At 36.4% G+C, this 23,611-nt stretch overlaps 1 protein-coding gene across 3 annotated transcripts in view; it reads right to left on the bottom strand.

Moving 5' to 3' along the window:
* The window catches only part of Lyst (lysosomal trafficking regulator), a 171,603-nt gene that overhangs the window by 27,694 nt on the left and 120,298 nt on the right, over positions 1-23,611 (bottom strand). For all 3 annotated transcript variants that reach the window (XM_035442855.1, XM_027409436.2, XM_035442856.1), the window contains exons 32-43: positions 22,173-22,349; positions 21,113-21,189; positions 20,589-20,777; positions 17,517-17,662; positions 17,334-17,430; positions 16,336-16,397; positions 14,530-14,585; positions 13,316-13,468; positions 10,120-10,364; positions 7,559-7,625; positions 6,104-6,260; positions 1,693-1,833 (exon numbers count right to left, since the gene is read on the bottom strand). In XM_035442855.1, the coding sequence (XP_035298746.1) occupies positions 1,693-1,833; positions 6,104-6,260; positions 7,559-7,625; positions 10,120-10,364; positions 13,316-13,468; positions 14,530-14,585; positions 16,336-16,397; positions 17,334-17,430; positions 17,517-17,662; positions 20,589-20,777; positions 21,113-21,189; positions 22,173-22,349 (1,567 nt within the window). The remainder of the gene's footprint in view (positions 1-1,692; positions 1,834-6,103; positions 6,261-7,558; positions 7,626-10,119; positions 10,365-13,315; positions 13,469-14,529; positions 14,586-16,335; positions 16,398-17,333; positions 17,431-17,516; positions 17,663-20,588; positions 20,778-21,112; positions 21,190-22,172; positions 22,350-23,611) is intronic.

Raw genomic sequence — 23,611 nt, 5'->3', positions numbered from 1 at the left:
TATTTCCCACCTACTATGCTTTGAGGTCTTATTTGCCCATCATCAGGTGGTAGCCTGTGAGTGGATCTGGGTGGACACAGATGAGCAAGAGCAGAGGAAGGGATGCTGTTTGGATGACAAGGCTAGGTTGGAAAAGGTCATTTAGCTTTTGTCTATCTCTCTCAGGATACTTACCTTTGGATTCTTGAGCAGCCAAATAGTATGTGAGGAAGCCCAAACCAGGCCTCTTGGAGACACTTTCTGGAAAAGCACAGATCAACTGAAGGGAAGGGACCTGTGGATCTGCCACTCCCCTTGCCCTAGTGGCCTGAGCTCTGACTGCAACAAAGGACATTTGGTTGACCTGGACTTTGCAAAAACTGTGATAAATAACAAATTTATTGTTGCTTTGAGTCACTAAGTATTGGAGTGATTTATCATAAAGCCATAAAAGAGTCAGAGAAAACAGGCAGTAAATTTAAATGAGGTTCAAACTGAAATGACATGTGTGTTTCCTCCAAGCTGCAGGTGCTGATATTTGACATATACTTTCATATTAGTACAATGATTGTGCCTCTGGAGCTCTAAACTGAAGTGATTTTAGATAGGCAACATGATGAAACAGCTCCAGGGTAATTAGTAGGCTGAGTGTATTAATAATTTTCTAAAAGCCTCAGTAGACAGCATACAATAATATTCTAAGTTGTTTTGTTTAACACTGGCTTACCTAGAGATATGTCTCAATTTCATATACTCCTAAGAGTCATATGAAATTAAGGAAAACAACTCAAAAGTATCCATCCCAGAGTCGATCGAGCTTCAAAAGGGTGGTCAAAGTCAGTGGTCACTGACATAGAAGCACTGTATTTTATCCTCCAGAAAACTGTTTAACTTTTGATTATTAGATAGTTCTTAGAAAGTTTTCCTTTGCTGCTTTTTCTTTTTCCTCCCATACTCTGGATTACAGGCATGTACAACCACATGTGGTTACGTGGTGCATGTTAGGAGAGCACAGTCCTAACCGAGTTACAGCTCTAGCCCCAGACTTATTTCTCTATTTCCTCATAAAATTATTCAGATTGTATTCATAATCAACAGGCCTCTACTTCCTAGTGGTGCTTTCCTTATTGTCAGAAAAGAAACAACCACACTGACTTGAAAGACATGAGTATTTGGAACAAAGATTATTTCTGGATTTCAAAAAAAATCATTCAGATTTTGGTTAATTTACATTTTCAATGAATTGCTTTTTACCCTTACTTTTTAATGAGTGTAACTTTTATAAACAGGAAAAAATTGTGTAATAAAGTTAAAATACATGTTACAAATAACTTTAGTTAAAAACACAGTTCTCCTAGCCAGGTGGATCTCTGTAAATTCAAGGCCAGCCATCCTTGTCTGCAGAGGGAGTTCCAGGATAGCCAGGGCTACTCAAAGATATCCTATCTTGAAAAACCAAAACAAAAAACCAAACCAAAACAAAACAACCCAACAACAACAACAAAAACACCGCAGTTCCCTAAATGTAGACAGTCTTATAAAACATCATAAATTCTCAAGCTCAACTGGAAATAAAATTATACATTTAATGAAGTGAGTCTCTCCTATCTGGGAATTCAAATTTCAAGTCTTAGAAAAGCTACTTTTATTCCTGGAAAATTATAACTCCATTGCACAGCCTTCAAAATATGCGAAAAATGATTTGTTGTGTACCTTCACGGTTCACTAGGAACTCAGGAAGATAGAAAAACTCTGGAATCAGCTCCTTCACATCAGTCATGGATTCAAAAGATGACAGGCGCCAAGTTGTGTTTGTAGAATGAAAAGTTCTGTCTGGAATGTCGAAACTTTGATCTAAAAAGAAATTCCAATAATACAATGAAAACACAAAGACTTTATTCCACTTGAAGCTTCCCATAACTTTTGTTGCTTCAAAAATGATTGAAGAAATGGTCCTTTGACTTATTTAAAATAGGATTCAAATTCTTGAAATGACATTATTTTCAATTGTATTATGATTTCATTGTCTCTAAATTTCTATCATTTACTTGCTTAAGTGACTATTATCTTCTACCTAGTTAAAATGAAAATTTTACAAAAGCAGGAGTCTAGGGACCACCCATACTCAGCACATAAGAACACATAAAAACGATCTCTTTATTAAAGTGAACGTATAATTTCAAAGAAGGGAAAATTATGGGTTGAGGAGATGGCTTGTGTGGCAAAGTACCTACTACAAAAGCACAAGGACAGAAAGTTTGATTCGAGCTTTCCTGTAAAACCAGGTGGGATGATGTGTTTTTGTAATTCCAGCATTAGGGTAATCAATGTGTGGGCAACACACAGAGATTCCTGGATCACTGGCTATGCAGGTTAGCTGACTTGGTGAGTTCTAGGTTCAGTGAAAGATCGTGTTTCAAAAAATGGGCAACAGTTGAGGACATCTGTTGGTGACCTGTGGCCTCCATAAGCAGGCACATACATGCATGCACTTGAAAACACACACACACACACACACACAGAGAGAGAAAGAGAGAGAGAGAGAGAGAGAGAGAGAGAGAGAGAGAGAGAGAGAGAGGGGGGGGGAGGGAGGGAGGGAGGGAGAAAGAGAGACAGAAAGATGGAGAGAGAGAGAGACAGAAGGATAGAGAGAGAGAGAGACAGAAGGATGGAGAGAGAATGAAGTTTGATATATGGCTCTATGGCTCTTTTCTTTACCAATACTATTTTTTAAATGTCTGCTTTCTAGAATTAAACTTCTTAGAGTACAAAATAATGTTTCATTATGACCTTTTTTAATACTACACTTCACTATAATTTTCTTCTATTTTCCTCTCCTATCATCCCCCACCTTTCCTTTCTCATTCCAGTTGCTGTCACCCATGGGTTCCCCTGCAGATAGTCAGTTCCTCTTCTGTTTTTATGTTGTATGTATGTGTTGATACATTAGATTCTTCATGTAAAAGAAAACGTGCTAAATATTACATTTGTTTTCCTCCTCTGCCCTTCAGACCACTTCTTCCCCTTACAGAGTCCCCTCCTACTTCTATACCAATACATATAGACACACATATTTAAATCTAAATTCTGCACGAGAGAAAACATGCCATACTGACACTGCTTTTCAGATGCACCAATTCTGAGCTTAAGCATTAACTAAGATTTTTATCAATTAATATAAAACTGAGCATACTCACTCTTGTTCATTTTTTTTATGGAATCGACTATTAATGAAAAAGAACTGAATTTTGTCTCTGTATCTTTTCTGAGAACAATTACCAACCTTTCCAGTCACAGGCTTGGAATAATAAGTGACGTGCAAAGGCCAGTTCCTAAGAAAAGCAGCTGTATGTATGGTTCTTAGGGATTGTGATATATTGTCTGAAGCTCCTCCGCACTTGGTGAAATCTAAGCATATCACAAATCTGAGAATATCACAAACTAATCTCAGCACCAAGTACAGCAGTTTCAAAAGGATGAGCTCATTTCTTTCTCCAAGCCTGCTTGCTCTGCTGAGCTACATTTTCCATTATTTTTATCGCTTTTCATCTATTACACTGAGCCAGTTAGCACTGGCTGGCTACTAAATCAAATCTGGAGAAAAAATAAGATTTATAATATTTTTCAAGAAAGTAAGAAATGTTAGGTCATCATTGAGTCATTGCATATAGAGCTTAATCTAAGCCACTGTATAACAAGAGTAGCATACAATAGGTTCTGTTTGGATTATACAACTCTCTGTAGTTTCTGTTTTTTTAAAAAAAGTCCCACTGCAAAGTACTAGAATCTAGAATATGCATATATTAGATCAGTGGCTCTCAATGGGTAGTGCTTTTACCCTCTAGGTGTTATTTGGTAATGTCTAAAGTTATTTTTGGTTGTCACATATGGTAGGATTCATGTACCACTAACACTGGTTGGTAGAAGTTAAGGATGCTGCTAAAATGTCCTGCAATGCACAGGGAAACCCTTGAGACAAAATAAATGTAACTTAAAGTAACAATAGTGCTAAGGTTGAGAATTCCTGGACTAACTGATTAGGTTAAGAAAAAAATTGAAAAGCCAGCAAAAATTTAATGAAATAAAAAATGATGAGGATTAAGGTAGTATGTTAGAGTTTAAAAATAATCTATGAATAAATATGCAATGAAGATTTAGGCATGGCAGTGAATTCCTGTAATATCAGAACTTGGGATATAGAGGCAGGAGGATTAGGAATTCAAGGCCAATCTCAGCTTCTTAGTAAGTTTAAGGCCCACCTTGGTTACATGAGACTTGGTTTCAAAACAACAATGAACTACTTAATGAAGAAAAACTAATATTGTATATGTTCCATTCATAACAGCAATATAATAAATATTGATGGTAGACTGGAAATTTTTATATTGAGAATTCTTATGCTCCACTGAAACAAATGGTTTTAGTTGGAGGGATGTTAATATTAATAGCACTGCAATATTTCAAACTACATTAAAATATTGTTTCACTGTCATTTTTAACAAAATGACATTCACAAATGAATGTTCTTATATCCAAAAAGATCTTCAAACAATGACACACTTTGAATCCACAGCAAGCAAGAATGGTATAGACATCAGTTCTGAATGATCTTCCTTAACAGGGATGCTTATTTGTTTATGGGAATTCCTTGTACCAGCTGGAATGGTACAATCATACATACTCAACCTGAGATCAAGTTAACTAGGGATAATTGGTCAAGGGAAAGCAAGACTGAGAGGGAAGAAAGGGACGTGACAATTGCCTTGGGAAGCTAGAGAAATGGTTCAGTGGGTAGGAGTGCTTATAACATAAGCATTGAAGACCTGAGTTTGGATCCCAGCACCCATGTAAAATAGCTTGGAGTGGTCACACATCTGCTTGTTACCCAGTGCTGTGGGACTGGGGAGAGAAAGAAGTATCTCTGGGGCTTTTTGGTTGCCAGACTCACTTAAGGTTTAGTGAGAGACCCTTTCCTAAAGAATAAGGTACAGGGTAATAAAGCAGGATACCTGAACCTGAAGTCCTCTTCTGACTTCTGCAAGCATGCTCACTGGCCCATGCATATATAATTCTCCCTCTCTCTCTCTCTCTCTCTCTCTCTCTCTCTCTCTCTCTCTCTCTCTCTCTCTCTTCCTCTCTCTCTCCCTTTCATTGAATAACCATTTTGTGGGACATTTACTCTGTAAGCTTACTAGGCAAATATTAAAAGCCCCATTCATAGACTAAGCATAGAGAATACAAATTTATTCCTCTAAAAGGTTGTTTTAAGAATAGAAGTCAAAGAAGTCCAAGAAGGGTAGGAAAACTGAATGGACAATGATTTCTTAAACAGATGTCATGAGGACCAATTACAGAAGCAATACCTCAGTTCTCACTGGATAGCATGGTGAGTTTGTCCCCACTGGTATATAGTGAATTCCCTCTGTCATCTACAGGCTGTCATGCAAAGTGCTGAGCTAGATTACTAACAAGTTAGATTACTAACACAGTGATAGTGCCAGTGTGTTCTTTATTGACTGGTTATCATAAATAATAACAATACTTTTTCTACAACAGATTTTTATATAAAAATTATATAAGCTGCAAAACTGCTGTACTTTGAAATAATTACTGGGTCGCAAGTCTTTAAAAGAGAGCTGGGATGGGCATTGTGATATATGCCTTTAATCTTATCACTCAGGAAGCAGAGGCAGGTAGATCTCTGAGTTTGAAGCTAGCCTGGCCTACAGAGTGAGTTCCAGGACAGCTAAGGTTACACAGGAAAAAAACACTGCCTCAAAAAAAAAAAAAACAAAACAACAAAAACCAACCAAAAACCAAAATAATTAAATAAAATAAAAGGGAGAAGAATATAATTTAGTTGGTCATTTTGCAGTTTGTGAATTAGATCTTAATTTTTAAAAAGTCAATTTTGATAAACTTAGACAAGATCTAAAGCTAAAATCTCAGACAGGAGCAAGATTTGACTAACTACCAATTTTTAAAATGAAGGTTTTAGTGACTGGCTAAATGGAATTCTTTTTCCTAGGCTTGGTTAGTATAAATTTTCAAGCTAGTCAAGTTTTTTTTTTTTTTTTCTAATGATATACATGACTTTTGGGGTAGTTACAAAACATATCCTTACCTTGATAGGCTAGAAACATTTTAGTGAAAGGAGGCATCCTGACCAGGAAGTGGAGCACAGTACCACTGTTGGAGTAGTGGGAGCCATAGTGGTAGGGCTGCACAGGAGGCATGGGGTCATCCTCTCGGGCTCCTTTGCGGTATTCTTCCTCCAAGTACTACCGAACAAAGAACAGGCAAATTCACAATTGTGTACTCCAAATATGACTAGTTTTCTCTTCCATTATCCCCCACCTTTTCAGCACTATTGTCTTCCCAATTGTGTCCAGAGCCCACAGCCATTTTGGGTTCTAGGAGTGTCCAACTGACCCCTGGCCAAATGAGAACCACCACCCAGTTCTCTCTACCTCCACTCCTCTTCCCTCATAAGAACACACCTGCTTTGTAATCTCACTCCTAGTTAACAGCTCCAAATAGCTAAACTAACAGGTGTGCTCAAAGCCCAAGAGCTGATCCTACTGCCACAGATATCTGCAATGAAGAGCTTCATGATGTATGTTGAATGCTTCTCTAGGAATGGGAATGTGGTAAGACACCATACATCACCACTACTAACACAGTGGTGTGTGATGGTTTTGGAGAGCATGTACACAGGGTTAGAAAGAAAATGATGATCTCTCCCACCTCCAACTCTCCCCACCACAAAGGAGGAAGCTCAGTCATGCACTTCCTATCTGAGACTATACTCATCTTTATAGTTCTGTCTGCCTGATAGCAAAGTTGGATGTAGTGAATATTCACATAATGTCTTGACTCCCACAGACTGTCATATTTCAAATTGCAGAAGAATCAAATGGTGAATTTCAGGTACTTAGAAGGACATCTCTGGAACTGGGACATGAATGATGTGGGAATATGAGAAAACTGCTTCTGCTGCTCCTATCATTACACTATTATGAAGAATATACTATGTCATAAGTCAGTTTTCTAAGCTTCCAGTTGAATTCCATTAATATTAACATTCTCAATATGGGTAACTCATTTTATTTAAATAGGTAATTTCACTTCTATCTAACATACATACTTTTCTGAATATGCCTAGTGTTTATAGCAGAAATAAACACATCAATATTCAATATACACAAACTAACATGATCATATTAATGTGTTACTATTATAAAGATACCACTATTTCTATATAAATAAAACTGAGAGGCATGAATAGTTGGGTCTCTGGAAATTTGTGATTTTTATAAGAAATATAATTTTTTATGTATCTGAAAATACAATGGACTAATTAGTTTTCAAATTGTGCTAAAATGAGAGTATAATTTTTCTATTCTTGGAAGGTATTTCCATAGAACTAAAACAAAAATGACTTTAAGTTCATGTAATTTCTAGTTCTTAAAGAACAAGGAAACAAAACACAGAAAAATAAATACTACAAACTTAAGAAACATAGGTCCATAAAGCTCCATTTTTCACATATCAAAGTATTAATAGAAACTAAAGCTACCTTGTATGTGTCAACATAGCGGTCTTCTTTTTCTTTATACTGCACAGCTATAGGCTTAGATAGGTTTCTACAAAGAAAGAGATGATAGAAAAATATGAAGTAATTTGATACTGCCAGTATTCAGCTGCTCATGTCTTCATCCTGAAAACAAGCAATTAGCAAAATGAGCAGCCCTTAATTCACATAAGCATGTTGCTTTGCAACCAACAGTCACCATTCAAAATCATGACTTTACAAATTGTTAAGGAAATACAAGTCCAGATCTGCATCTAATGTCGGACCTGCAGGTTGTTTCTAGATTTTAGATACTTTGAAAAAATTACAGGAGCACCACAATCCTAGCTAAATCTTTGCATACAGTGCCAGATGCTAAAGCAAGCAAAGAATCAGGCAAGTTCTAGCCCAAGCCCTCACGAAACAAAAGCTGGTTAAGTTGCAACCTTTTTGCTGAACATATGTCCCAAGAATAATTCCTAGAAGCCACTTGCTAAAACAGAGTGTGCACATCCAACAGATTTTTTGGATACACATTGTCAAACTGCTTTCCAGAAAGGCCACATCTATTTATACCAGCAATGTGTAAAATGTTCAAATGTCCAACAGCAGTGTATATGGTATCTAAAAGACAATGTACCATTGTGCATTAATTTAAACCTGACTTCTTGATTAAGGAAAAAATCAGGGCTATTTTGGGAGAGTTATAATTAAAATATTTGTAACATCCTGAGTGGAATATTTGAAGTCAATTTTTCTTTAAATAAGAGAACTTTTTTTTTCTGAACTAAATAAAATATTTGCCAATGAACTGGGACTATCTGGTTTCTTTAAAATAATACTTTGTTCAAGAAAGGCAAAAATACTTTTCCTTTAATTCTCTAACTTCAAATTAAGGAATTACCTCCATAGGTACCAACCTTTGTCTCATGACCCCTCCCCATGTGTGTTTACGTGCATTTGTGCACATGTATGTGTTTCAATTTTTTTAAAGTATAGAATGAAATTCTGAATCTGGAGAATTGAAATCTAAAATGATCCTAAATTTAAAGCTTCATACATACCATGCATCAAAACAAGCCATACTTTAGAGCACCTTAGAGTTCACAATTTTAGATTTGGGATGTTCAACTGGTAGTCTGCAAATATTCTAAAACTCAGAAATCCAAAACCACTTATGATCCTAAACATTTTCGATAAGGGATATGCAGACTATAAAATGACTAAATAATGTATGTTTTCATTTCAAGGGGTTTCAGCTACTTGTTCTTGCTTCCATTATTCTCTTGGATCCTCAGACTGTCCTGTCTTTGGTAATGAGAATCTATTAAGTTTGTTTCTATGTTGTTTCCTTGCTCTCCAATACAGTAAGATATCTTAAGCTCAGATTCTATGTTTTCTTCTCATAGATTTAGAAGAAATGAAAGGATTACTGTGCTGGTTAGTCTTGACACAACTAGAGTTTTCTGAAAGGAGGAAACCTCAATTGAGAAAATGCCTCCATAAGATCCAGCTGTAAGGCATTTTCTTAATTAGTGACTGATAGGGGAGGGCCCAGCCCATTGTAGGTGGTGCCAGGCCTAGATTGGTGTTCCTGGGTTCTATAAGAAAGCAGGCTGAGCAATCCATGATGAGCAAGCCAGTGTGCAGCACCCCTCCATGACCTCTGCATCAGCTTCTATGTCTAAGTTCCTGCCCTGTCTGAGATTCTATCCTGGCTTTCTTTGATGATGAATAAACCCTTTCCTTTCCAAATTACTTTTTGGTAATGGCATTTCATCACAGCAATAACAAAACACAACTAAGACAGATAGAAAACCATCCTTATACAATTTCTACTGAAATAATTGATTCAAGCAATAAAGCCATGGATGAAACTATTAGATAAAAGTTCAGTGTCAACCTGCACCTACAAATCATCATAAGCATCTTCAGAGAGGGACATTATGGCCCTCCTGATGATAGGTAGTGACATCAAGTTCACACAACCATCTATGGTGGATTCTGTCCCAAATAAAGGATAAGCTGAATACAAGTAAGCCTTTTGAACTAATCCCTGCTCTCTAGCAAACAGAGACTACTGGAACAAATATTATGCTGCAAAAAAAAAAAAAATCCATATAAAAACTTTAAGGTCTTTCTAGATGCATTTTTTACTTATCACCAATAAATGTAACAACAGACCTGATTCAAAATAACCAATTATAAAAGGCATTGTCAAGATAATCAGGAGACAGTGAATATGGTTGGTATGTTAGATATTATCAGGTTTGTTAATTTTCTTAGATAGGATATTAGCACTGTAAAAAATGTAAGGAAATATTGTTACAAAAGACGTATACAGTAGAACTAAGGTGTGACTTAACTGGATATCTGAAATAAAAACAAGAAAGGATGCAAGTTTGGTAAAATTCTTCATAATTCACATTGCTTAATTGGGGAAGGTGAATTATAAAGGCTTCATTAATCATTAAATTTTTGTACATATTTGAAATTTTTCAAAGTAAAAACTTTAATGGCATAAATTCAGCATGCAGATGAACCCAAAATGTGATGCTTTTACTTGCCTATAGATAGATGGATCATTGAGGTCAAGAGTCTCATTAACATAGTCAGAGAGGATAAAGGGGAACACAGGGTATTGCATGAGATCATTGAAGGATCGGCCGGCATGCTTGTTTAAATGAGTCAAATATTCAAAATTGGTAATTTGTCCAGTATACCACAGGTTTGTCAGAGCAGTAATATTGCCATACTCCAGAAGATTGGGAAGGTTATTTGTGAGAATGTTCTGGTACACATCATCACGAACCTAAAAGGGAAGGAGAAAAAAAAAAAGACCAGATATTTTTTAGCTTTATTGATATGTCCCTAGAGAAGCAGAACATTGTAGACATGTTATTAATCTGAAATCCTCCAAGAAATTTGCATTAAATGGCAGAGAACCAAAATCTGACTGCAGTTTCCTTCCATAAGCAGGCTCTTAGTCATTAGGCTTACTGCTAGATAAATCTTCTAGTAAAATTATCTGGCAGAAATTTCTGTGTTATCTGATCATAATTTCCAAGGGAAACTTATACACAGATGTCACGTAGATATAGATAATAAAAACAAAAAAAATCAATAAAGGTGCAACATGATTGTATAGAAAGAGCGTGGTGTCATTCTGCACTGACAATCTGATTGTATCAGAACATATCTGGTCTGTGTATTCCTGCTAAACCTTTCATGCTGTTATTGTATTAGTAATATGGAGGTGGTAATGTTTATCTCATAAGAATTAAATACAATATCCTATGTAAGTAGGATACAAACCCACTGCTGATTGAAAACAAATAGGGTCAATCCCCCAGCTCTTGTGATTCTTGGGATTAGACTCAGGGCCTTGTTCATTCTAGGTAAACATTCTACCACTGAGTATATGCCAGTTCCATAAAAACTTTTTTTTAGATATTAATAAAAGTTCTGTCATGTAAAAGGGGTTTTCTGATTCTTCCAAAACAAATGAAAACCCAAACAAAACAAACTAAATGGGTTTGGAACACCCATCTCAAAGTCCATATGTTCAGTTGTAGGAAGAAGACGTCCTGATTTGACAATAAGAGACTGAACAAAATGACAAGAAAGAGAAATGTAGGAATAGACAGAAATGCAATGCTAAACAACAGAAACTGTCACCTAAAACCAAAGGGTGCCAAACATCGATGCCAAAACAGATGGATAGGAATTTGTGACAGTGTATACTAACTCTGGAAGGAAAAAAAGCTTTCATTCAACCAACACATAATGACGCCTACATGCCAGTAGGTCCAGATGTAGGCAATGGAAAACCAAATAAAGGCAGGTCTAGACATTCTGCAGGGACACCACAGTACTGGGGACTAAACAGCCATGTGGAGAAAGACAGCACAGTGAAGATGGCAGAGGTTCTGGGTACTGGGTTTTAGAGGGGCTGCTTGTGGTGGTTTGAAAGAGAATGGCCCCCATAAACTCATGTGTTTATGAATTTGGTCACCAGGGAGTGGAGCTGTTTGAAAGGATTACAAGGATTAGGAGGTGTGGCCTTTTTGTAGTAGGTGTGTCACTGGGGGTGGGCTTTGAAGTTTCATAAGTCCATACTAGGTCCAGTCTCTCTCTCTCTCTCTGTCTCTCTCTGTGTCTCTGTGTGTAGCATGATGTAGCACTCAGTTACTGCTTCAATACCATTCATCCTACCATGTTCCCTGCCATGATGATAATTGACTAAACCTCTGAAACTGTAAGTAAGCTCCAATTAAATGCTTTATAAGAGTTGCTGTGGTCATGTGTCTCTTCACAGCAATAGAACAGTGACTAAGACATTGCTATTTTATATAGTAAGGATTAAGAGGGAGGGATACTATTTGGTATAATAAAGGGACTCTGCTGAGGAAGATCAAGGGGCCTGAAAACAGTGACAGTGAGTCATTGGGAGTTCAATGGAGAAAAGCATTCCAGGCAGCAGTTAAGTACAAAGGTTCTACAGCATCAGTGTGTCTGATATATTCAAAGAAAACCACCACAGATAGACTATGAGTAAGGAAGAGAATAGTAGATGAAGTCAGGAGATAATAAGGTTCTTGACTAACTGGGGCTTTGTTAGGATCTCGAAAGAGCTTTGACTTTTAGTGAGTGGCATGAGAAGCGACTACAGAGTTTTGAATAGAGAAATGAAACAGACTGAAGAGGTGGGGTGTGGATATAGCTGGGGCAGTTAGGAGGCTGCTATAAATGCTTTAGGTGAGAAATGATGGTGGCTCAGAGCAAAACTGCAGTTTATTCAGGTCAAGGGTATAATTAGATGGAGTAGACATGCAGGGTGGGATAAATGGCAGTCTACTAGGATACTCTCAAGGTTTTTGGTTTGGGCAACAGAGAGATGGAGGTTCCATTTATGGAAAGGGAGAAAACTGAAAGGATATTTTCAAGGAGAATCATACATGTAGTTCAAGATAATAACTGGAAACTCCAAGTGGAGATGGTAAGGCAGAGGTAAATAATTGGGTGTGATGTGAAGGGTAGAGACTTGGGCACCAACACAGAGCTGAAAGTTGTAGGATAGAGATTGCTTTGAAAGCCATGAGATGAATAAGAAGAGATTGAAGAATGAGTCTGAGCTACTCAAGAAGGATCTGCAAACATGCTGAGTGGGAATGCTGATGAGGAAAAAAAAATGGAAACCCAGGAGCCTAGAAAGGAAGGTGTCATGAGTGTAAAGAAAAGGCTAGTCAGCATGTCAAATACTTCTGGTGGGACAAGCAAACTGAGGAACACAGAGTTTGTAATAGAGGCTATGGTAACCTGGACAGAATGATGAGAAGAAAGCAGGAGTGGAGCATTTATGGAGAGAACTTCAGGTTCCAACAGCAGGAGAAGGGACTGCAGGGATAAGCTGGTGGTAGCCAGCCAAGTAACTCCTCCCAAGGCTTTCCACAAAGAAAGTAGGGCTATGAGGCAAGCAATGGCATGTCAAAGATGGATCACAGCCTAAGCAAGTACTAGCTACTCCTTTCAGTGTCCTTGAGGATTTCAAATTTAACACTTTAGAGGACACAGAGAATCTTTATAAGAGTATAAGAGTAAGGACTTCCTTAGTTAAGATTAAGATATAAAGTATATTTTTATATAATTTAAAGTAACAATTTAAGAAAATTAACCTTCATTTAACTAAATGTCATATAATCAGTAGCATCATTGGCCACATGATCATTTCAACAGTTACAAATCTAATAATAGTGGATTTACCTTGGTATTGTCAAATGCCAACAGGAGTGTTCTGCCATTTGTTAAAAAGATTTCTACAGCATTATCTCTCAGTTGCCACCAGCGCCTGTGAACTTCTTTAATTTCCTCATATGTCCAGGAAAAAGATGCTGGTTCTAACTCCCCCTGAAGGCTCTAAGACAAAGGAAACAGACAAAAGTATTTCAATTACATGAAACTAGCTATTTTGGTTTTAAATATCAAAACAAAACACATAATCTTCCATGACAAAAAGGTAAGATTATCTGGAAACCCTTCTTACATAACATTGCATATCTTAGAAAAAATTTAGGAATAAAAAACAAAGAATATTTCTAAATCTGTTTAGGTGATGTGGGATGTCCTTCTGTATATGTGTTTCTCTTATTGGTTGATGAATAAAACACTGTTTGGTCAAAGAGGTGGGGAAAATAAGCGGGCTAGGAGATGAGGAGAATTCTGGGAAAGGTAGGCAGAGAGAGAGCCCACCAAAAAACAGTCACCACGTAGCTGATCAGGAAGATAGGACACGCCGGGTGTTCTCTGGTAAGATAAAGCCATGTGGAAATACATAGATTAGTAGAAAATGGTTAATAATTAAGACAGAGGTAGACAATAAGAAGCCCTAGCCATCAGCCAACAGTTTAATAATTAATATAACGTTTCTGTGTGTTTATCTGGGGCTGGGAAGGGTGGTGGGATCTAGTGGAACAAAGAACCACCAGCAATAGTTTAGGTTTATAGAATACTGAGCAGCTTCATCCTATGTGATATGAGAACTCAGTCTTCTTGGTCATTGTTATGGCAAATACTAGCATATCCAGAAGAACCATTACTCATTAATGTAGACATCAGAATGGCTTAGTTATTCAATAATACAAAAATTTCCTTTCATTTTGATAGCAAAGGTACTCAACTGTGAATTGGGAGGGGCAGGGAGCATTTACTTGTTGCTGTTCAGGACTAATGAGGAAGAATGACATGGGATAATAGACGTGTGCTAGAATTTGAATCATAACTCTATCTGCTGAGACACAGACCAAAAGGAAGAGGAGATGGCAGTCTTCCCTTTAAAAGGACCTTTTAAAAAGTGGTTGCAATTCACACTCATCTACACACAGAGTGATAATGGGTAAACTCTCTCACTATACTGGATTTATGTAGTTTTTAAATTTTTTTCTAGGTTTAAATAAACATAAACTTAAGCCTCCACTCACCGTACTTTCAACTGTATCAGAAGCATTGTCTTCCACAAAATACATTCCACATTTACCTGTAGGAAGTAATTGGACAGATGGGTTTGAAAGTACGCACTGTTCTAACTGGTGAAAGGTGGGCCCTCTGAAGACTTCTGGCTTGAGTTTGAAAACCAGCAGCTAGAAACAGTTCCACACACTCAATAAATACTTTAAAAAATAGTACTCATAAGATCTCAGTTGTTAATCTTTCTGTGCCTTAGTTTTCTTACTTAAAAAGGAGTGTGTGAGAGCTGGATTTCCAAAACTACTGTAAAAATAAAATTAGAATATATACAAAGCATGTATCCATACTGCCTGTCTATTGGCTTATTCAACTATTACCTTCTCCTTATAGTACAAGTGCACTGATTTGCATTACTCTGTTACTCTACGAAGTCAAAGGAATGATTGAATATATAAAAATGTTTACCCATAAAGTCAACTTAATAAAATATTTTGAACATGTACTTTCAGAAAATGTTATTTTTTCAAATTCATTAGAGTAGTCCCCCATCACACTTTATTTGTGGTTTTGTATTTATTTATAGCCCAACAGCTGTTTCCCCTCTTTCCTCTCCTTCTAGTCCTCTCCACCTCTACTCTGCTCCATGCCCATCCACTCCTCCTTCATTTCTATTCAGAAAAGGGCAGGTCTCCCACATGTAGCAACCAAATATGACATATCAGTAAGACTAGGCACCCCTCCTTGTATTAAGGCTGGATAAGGCAACCTATGAGGAATAGTGTCATAAAAGCTAGCAAAAGAGCCAGAGACAGGGCCCCTGCTCCCACTGTTAGGAGTCCCACAAGAAGACCAAGCTACACAACTGTATCATATATGCAGAGGGTCTAGGTCAGTCCCATGTAGGCTCCCTGGTTGTCACTTCACTCTCTGTGAGCCCCTATGAGCTTAGGTTAGCTGATTCTATGGGTTTTCTTGAAGTGTCCTTGACCCCTCTGGCTCCTATAATCCTTTCTCCCCCTCTTCTGCAGGATTCTCTGAGCTCCGCCTAATGTTTGGCTGTAGGTCTCTGCATCTGTTTCCATCAGTTGCTGGATGAAACCTCTCTGATGACAATTGGACTAGTCTGTGGTTTTGTGTTTTGAGGCTTCAGCTACTTATAGTCAACCATGATCTGAAAATATTCCATTGAAAATATAGAAAATAAATACTTTAAAATTTTCAATCATGTTACTCTAAGTGCATGATGAAATCCAGTCCTGTCCTGCTCCATGCTATCTGCAACATGAAGCATCTCTTCAGGTAGTGTATCCAGGCCTACTAGTCAGCCATCAGCTGGTCATCAGGTTTATTGCTACAATGTTGAACACTTTATGACCAAATAACCTTTATTTCATTTTAATAATGGCCCCTAAAAACAAGAATAGTAATGCTGGCTATCCACATATGCCAAGAGAAGCCATGAAATTGTACTTTTAAGTATAAAGTTGATAGTACAATAAAGTATTTTGAGAGGCCTCATATTCATAGAACTTTGATGGTAGTGTTGTTATTTTGTTAGTTATTTTTATTAACCTCTTTCTGTGGCCAGTTTATAATTTAACTTTATCATGGCATGTGTACATGGGAAAACAGTACTATCTGTGCTTTCAAACATCTACTTGGGCCCTGTAGGTAAGTGGGGGCTATCTCTATAATGTCAAAGCAAAGCCACCTACATGATAATAAAGACATTTTACCTCTGTATGCAAAATGCTTCAAATTATTTAAGAATAAAATAAGGAAGGGTGAATATGAGTGAAATTCTTTTGAAGTCAACTTACCTAACAACAATTCCCCAGCTGTCTCTCTGGATGGTGCAACACTGATACATCTTCGATTCACTCTGTCAAAACATGTTGAAAATTGCTATGATTCAATTTTTTGCTCAATTTTAGATTTCAAGCTTTTTAATCTAGTAAAATATTAATGCAAAGCAGATTAGAGTTTAAGTAGTGTAAGCTGGTGTCTCAAAACCCAAATGACAATCCTGTGCTATTTATAACACTCATCAGAGAAGTGATGGAAATCTTTAGGAAAGACTAAGGATTCCTGCAGCTGCCTATAGAATATATGGATTAGATACCTAAGAAACACCAATGTTTCATAGTTTAAGTAAGCAACTGACACTGTGTTAGGTCACTGATACTTCAATGTGTGAAAGAAATCTAGTTTTTTATTATTCTTGTTGTTTTTAGGAAAAACAGGGACATTGGGTTCAGAAAATTTCTGTTCTGAAGTCATTGATTTTTTAGAGTGTAAGGTTTCTAACTATAAAATGGTACAATAATAACCACAACAAGAATATGGCAACACTGTTAATAGCTAAAACATACTGACACATTTAATATTCAATAATAGCATGAAAAGCCTGTATATGATAATTTCCCTTACTTAGGAAGTGGGGAAACTGAAGCAGAGAGGCTAAATAACATGCCCAAGATCAGGCAGGCAGGCAGGGTAGAAACTGGAATTTGACCCTTTATGTCACTACATTCCACTCCTGTGGTGGCACCAGCAGCAGCTCTATCTACTTTACAGAGACTGAAAAGTCAGTTATAAAATATAAATATGCTAGGTAGGGTCTGAGTATGATATTAAACCCCCATGTTAGAAATGGCATTTGGAGTTTGTCATTCATTCTTGTCTTGTCTCAAGCCTCTTTTGTTTAAGACTTTCCTAACACCACAGCATTAGCTGAAACCAACACTACGCAAAACCTACAATGAGCTATTTTTGTACATTCATCAAAGACTGAAGGGAGGCATGTACTCAGACCTACCTTATGGATTCACTTGCAGCTTTGTCTTTGACAGTAGAGGAGAAGGAAGAATGAGTTTTATCTTCAAATAGGTAAGAAAGTGGTGGTTTGACCACACCTGTTGAGAAAAAAAAAAAGTACATAACACTTATCTAATAACAAGTTATCTGCCATAACTACAGTCAAGACCAAAGTTACTATTACCTTCTGACTTTTGTCTGTCCCTAAGGAGATACTTATTTGGAATAGTTAAATAACATCTCTGCAAACGTCTCCTCTCTCGGTTTGGCCCTTCTGTTGGATCCAACTGCCATGAAGTTGGATAGTAGATTGGATCATACCAGACTGCTCTGCAAGTTGAAATAAAACAATTTGTGGTCATCCAAGGACATACAGCCTTAAAGTCATTATAGAGTAATGCAATGGACCTGTTTAATTACAAAACAGCAATTTGTACATTAGGGGAAGCATATACCTAGGATAAAGACTAACACAGAGAATATCTGTCCCTGAGTCCAGTTCAAGTTCCCTTCAGGAGTAAGTGCTGCTTCTAGTTTCTTGTATCTACTAAATTTTATTTTCTGCTCCAAAATTCAAAGAAAATTTCTGAGTTAGGTCATTGATAATTACATCATTTCCCCCTTCTCTTTCCTCCTTCCAACCCCTCCCACATACTCTTCCTTGCTTTTTCAAATTCATGGTCTCTTTTTAAATTATTCTCTCTCTCTCAATCTCTCTCTGTCTCTCTGTCTCTGTCTCTGTCTCTGTCTCTGTCTCTGTCTCTCTCTCTCTCTCTCTCTCTCACTCTCTCCCTCCCTCCCTCCCTTCTCCCTTCCTCCTCCTCCCTCCTCCCCCCTCTCTCCTAAATATATAAATGCAACCTGCTCAGTCTGCATAATGTTACTTGTGTGTTTATTTTCAGGGCTGACAACTTGGTATTGATAAACAATTGCTGTACTTTTCCTCAAGGAAAACTATTTTTCGCAATCTCAGTATTCCTTAGTTGTCTGTGGTTTTTTGTCAAACATTGAGACCTCATGAGATTTTCCTCTTCCATGTTAACTATACTAAAATTTTAAAAATATGTATCCCTACTACCACAAAACTTTATTAGCATTATACAACACACTATACTTAACTTGGTTACTAGCTAATGGAAAAATTTCTGCAAATTAGTTTAGAGTTCCCATTTTTTCTACTGATCAATAGTTCCTTTTTTGCAGTATATGCCACATTTAAAAAAATTAGATATTAGATGAAAGAAAGGAGTAAAACTATAGTAAGTAATTTTTAGAAAGCAGATAAAAAAAATCACTCTTAATTCTATTACCCAGAACATAATTTTCTGGCATCATTATGTATCTACCATGCTACTGTAACTATTCCTTTGTTGTTCCCAATTAATTTACTGCTGTCTGCATTTTGAAACCTTTCCTTAGGATAGACTCACTAAGATATTTCCAGAGAAAGAAATATTTGTAGGGCTCCAAACATGCACTTATCTAGGGTACACCACCACCAAAGCTCTGAAGAACAAAAGCTAACATGTCCAGCTAATGTCCTATTGTCCATATTGGCACAAGAAAAAAATCTAAACAAAAATTAAAGTATAGTAAATAATGGTTTTAAAAATAAAATTCACAGCTGAGACTGATGGCACATGCCTGTAATCACAGTAATTGATAGACAGAGTAGGAAGATTAAGAGTTTAAGCCCCTCTCAGTTACACAGCAAGTTCAAGGTCAACCAAGGCTACATAAGACTCTGTCTCAAAGAACCATAATGCAAACAAAAAGATCAAATTACCCTCTGTCAATTCTAAGTATTTTCAATTTGTTTAAAAAGTCTAACATACATCAAGTGAGTACTCATATTTTTTGCTCTTCAGGGATAGTGGAATTATACTTTTATATCTATGTAAGTTTTCAAAATAAAAAATATTAATTTTTCAATATATTTTCTGAAAACAAATTTTCTTGCTTTTTGTCATTAAATATAATAAACACCCATTCAAATTAAATGAATTATTTAATTCAAAACCACTGAATTATTTCCTTTTTTCTGTTGTAATCAGTAGAGAATATATACCCCAGTTTCCCAATTTCATGTACTTAAAAAAATTTTTTTTGAGGGGGTACTGGGGAATGACCTCAGGGTTTAGCATAGCCTAGGCACATGCTATTTTATAAACTTTTCTAAGTGTAATTCTTTCTGTTTGCAATTTCCATTATTATATAATTATTAGTGTATTTTAGCACTCAAAGTCAAAGCACTAACAAGCTTATCTAAGCACTAACAAGCTTATCTTTTTTTTTTTTTTTTTTTTTTTTTTTTGAGATAGAGTCTCACTATGTAGCTCTGGTTATCCTGAAACTCACTATGTAGACCAGGCTGGCTTTGAACTCACAGAGATTTGCCTGCCTCTGCCAACCAAGTGCTGGGATTAAAGGAATGCATCACCATGCCTGGCTGTAACTAGTGATGTTAAATATAAAGAATGACACATTTTCTTTTTTGTCATTTGTAATTTGTCTTTAAAAAAAGATTAATTTTTAAATGTATGAGCATTTTTCCTGCATGTATGAATGTGGACCATATGTGTACCTAATGCCTGTGAAGGCCACAAGAGAGCATTGAATCTCGTGGTACTGGAGCGACTGATGGTTTGTGAGGTGCTCCACATGGGTGCTGGGGAACTGAAACCTGTCCTCTGCAAGAGCATAAGCTCTCTTAACCACTAAGTCACCTTCTTTTCTTAGCTTCCTCATAATGCATTTTTAATATCATATTAATAAAATCTAAGCTAGAAAAAGATCCATTTTCAACCATACTCTTTTGACAATTTCTCTATCCTTTAAAAAAAATGTTTAAAATTGAAGTTGATTTTACTATCTGAAGAGCTACTGCTTTTGTTTTTCTTCAATAATTAAAAAAAACTCATGTGATTATTTTAAAAGATTAAAAAATGGGGGGGGGGGCTGGCTCAGTGGTTAAGAGTACTCATTGGCTGTTCTTCCAGAGATACTAAGTTCAATTCCCAGCAACCACATGATGGCTCTCAACCATCTGTAATGAGATCTGGTGACCTCTTCTGGCACGTAGCATACATGCAGACAGAACACTGTACGCCTAAAAAATCTTTAAAAAATTGAAAAAAATGGTAATTAGATAAAAATGTTTCCTTAAATAGATTTACAAATCTGAATTCTATATTGAAAATGGTATTAACATCACATCTAAAAGCTGAATGAACCCAGACGTGTTCCCAGCACACACCTGTCATGTGTCAGCTGCTGGATGAGTTCCTGCCAGTGTCTGCTGGCACTCAGATCGACTTTGTACATCCCTCTGATGTGCTGAATCACTTTTTTTCTTTCAATTCCTTGGGATAGAGATATGGCCTGGGTGATATCTGCAGCTATTTTAGATATATCCTTGGATTTTAAATCGAGCCGCTGAAAGAGACTAAGCAAGATTGTTCCAAAGTTAACCATCCATGGAACATTAAATAATACTTTAATAGTACATCTGAGGGCTGGGGGTACAGCTCAGTGGTATAGCATTTGGACAGCATGCACAAGAACTTGAGTTCCATCTCCAGCATTCCACATATATACATACACATGCACACAGATTCAAACACACAGACATAAACACATTTGCATACACACAAAAAATGACCTCAAAAGTTTTGAAAATCAATCCCACTCCCCCTACCCCCTCCAAAAAAAAAGGGGGGGCTAAATGTACAGGATTGAATGACTTCTGAAGAACAGACTTTGGAATACATTATAACTCACCTTTGTTGATTATTGTTGACTGTTTTCTGCCATGAACCTTTACTCACACTCTCTTCATTTTCATATTTCTTTTGTTCCTAAAGATTTAAACAATAATATATAAAACTTATTTTCTTTCTTCTTTTTTGGCGACAGGATTTCACGAATGTCAGGCTGGCACTGCACTCACTATGTAATCACAGATGACCATAAACTCCCAACCCTCCTGTTTCAGCCTCCCTAATACTGTAATTACAGAAGTATACCACTACATCCAGGCCCTTTAGGTAATTATTCTACAAACTGATCAACATTCTGAGCCCCAAAACTTGTTACTTGTCATATAATATTGGCATGGGGCTTAACAAAGTAATTTTGAAACCAAGCTAATAAAGCAAAAAATTATTACTCTTAAGAGATCAGACTACTGAAATATAAGCCATTTAAACAACATTATAATCTCCCTGTTTTTTTTTTTGTATAGTTTGAGCCACTGAAATTAGAACAACAAAAAAGTTAAGTATGTTCCCCAGCCTGCTGACTTTACATAGCTGCTACCTGCTCATTTTACTTGCTTGTTAAAGAATCCTTTAGTTCAGATATGTACTGACTTATTTGTCACTACAAAATCTGTCCTTCATGGGGATATAAAAACAGCTGAGTGGCTAAGAGCATTTGTTGCTTTTGTCAAGGACTGGGATTCATTTCCCAGCACCTGAATGATGACTCACAACCACCTGTAACTCTGATTCCTCTTCAGCTCTCCAAGGTGTACATATGTGGTACACAGTCTTACATGCTGGCAAACATCCATACACATAAAATCAGTAAATCTTAAAAAAAAATCTTTCCTTCATTGTAAGCTATAGATAATGGATGACAAGAACCAAAGAGAATAGAAAGCTCTTCAAAATAAGTCTATTTTTTTTCTATCTTGATAAAAAATTCTTGTAGTAAAAACGAAAGAATCATTGCAAGCTCATCATCAATGTTACCCAATAATGAAAAAAATCTTTAAGTCACTGTGTTAAGTATGTTCAGCAGGATTTCCTAAAAAAACAACTCTGATTGATAGACTCACCTCTTTGATCATTTTAATGAGCTCTGGTTTAGAAGGGGCACTGGGAGGAATGCACTTGTGACCACATAATTTTAAAGCATTCATAAGCATTTCTGCTGTGTCCAGTTCTTCTTCATTTAACTCATCTTGATGATTATGTATCAACTCTGACAAATACAGAACCAACTTGGCTCCATGCTTTAAAAAAAGTAATAATGCTTTAGTCATAAAGAATTTTTATTTCTTCCATTTAAGTTATTTAATAATAAAGTCAATTATATTTCTATATTTGGTTTAAAATTATTTAATAATAAATTTAAATGTATTTCTAAAATTAGCTTGTTGGGTCTGACTTCAATATAGCATGCTAGAGTAGAAAAAAATTTAATTATGCAGTAGATACTGCTAATTTTATTTGTTTTGATAATAGAAAAAAGTGTCTTAAAAAAGAATCTAGAAAATGTCATGATTTCTACAAGCCACCTTTAAATAAATTAGAAATAGAAGAAATGACACCACCAGTGTGAGATAGATGCTATCAAATATTAAACCTATATTTAATATGATGGTTATGTGGTATTCATTAGATTATTCTATTTCTCTGTGTATATTAGAAACTTTTCATAAATGGTTGAAATGAAGCAATTAGTTAGCCAACTTCTGGGGAGAATTGTTAAGGAAAAAGTGGGGATAAAGGAAAAGACAAAAACACTGAACTAGAAGAGAAACCTGTCTTTTAATTTAAAGTAAAAGTACATCTCCATCCCCTTTCCTTTGAGTTTCACTCAGAAGAAAATGGTAAGATTTCAGGAAATAAAGACTGTCCCTAGCTTGTCATCACAAGAGGCAAGAAACTAAAGGCAGTAAGATCCTGCTCCTCATGAGTTCCACATGAGTGTCAAGGAGAGGGCTATTGTAGGCCAGTCTATGAGCAGACCTAAAGCCAAAATTAGAGTTCTTAAGATGATGACAGCAGTCCTTTGAAATGCAAACTCAAACCAAAGTTTTGTTCCTACTTTGGTTAGGTGGGTGTTCCACATTATGTCTATCACATTTGACTGTCATGTGTACATACATGTTAAACAAAAATTATGCCAACAAATTAAACACATGCCCTTTAAAAATCTTCAATGATGCAAACATCACTGAATTTGGCTTTATGGCATTTTAAATTGTGAACAGAATTAAATGTCAACAAATGGGTCTAGAAATGATTGGTGATATTTAAACTAACATGCTGAATCATATCATGTTGCTATGAGCCCAAAATGAACACGAAACAGTGAAAGTAGCAAAGCTTATTTCAATGCAGCATTTTAAATTAGTCAGAAAACAGCTGCTACCTGACCAAAAGAAGAAAAGTAACAGATGCTATGAGAGTAAAAGCACTGAAGAGTTGGCAAATAAAGAAAAGCTGTCCAAGACTGGGGTATTTTCTTATGTGTCTTAAAAGTAATGTT

Source organism: Cricetulus griseus, chromosome 3 (assembly GCF_003668045.3).
Source record: "Cricetulus griseus strain 17A/GY chromosome 3, alternate assembly CriGri-PICRH-1.0, whole genome shotgun sequence".
Classification (NCBI taxonomy): Eukaryota; Metazoa; Chordata; class Mammalia; order Rodentia; family Cricetidae; genus Cricetulus; species Cricetulus griseus.
This window is presented reverse-complemented; position numbering and strand designations above follow the sequence as displayed.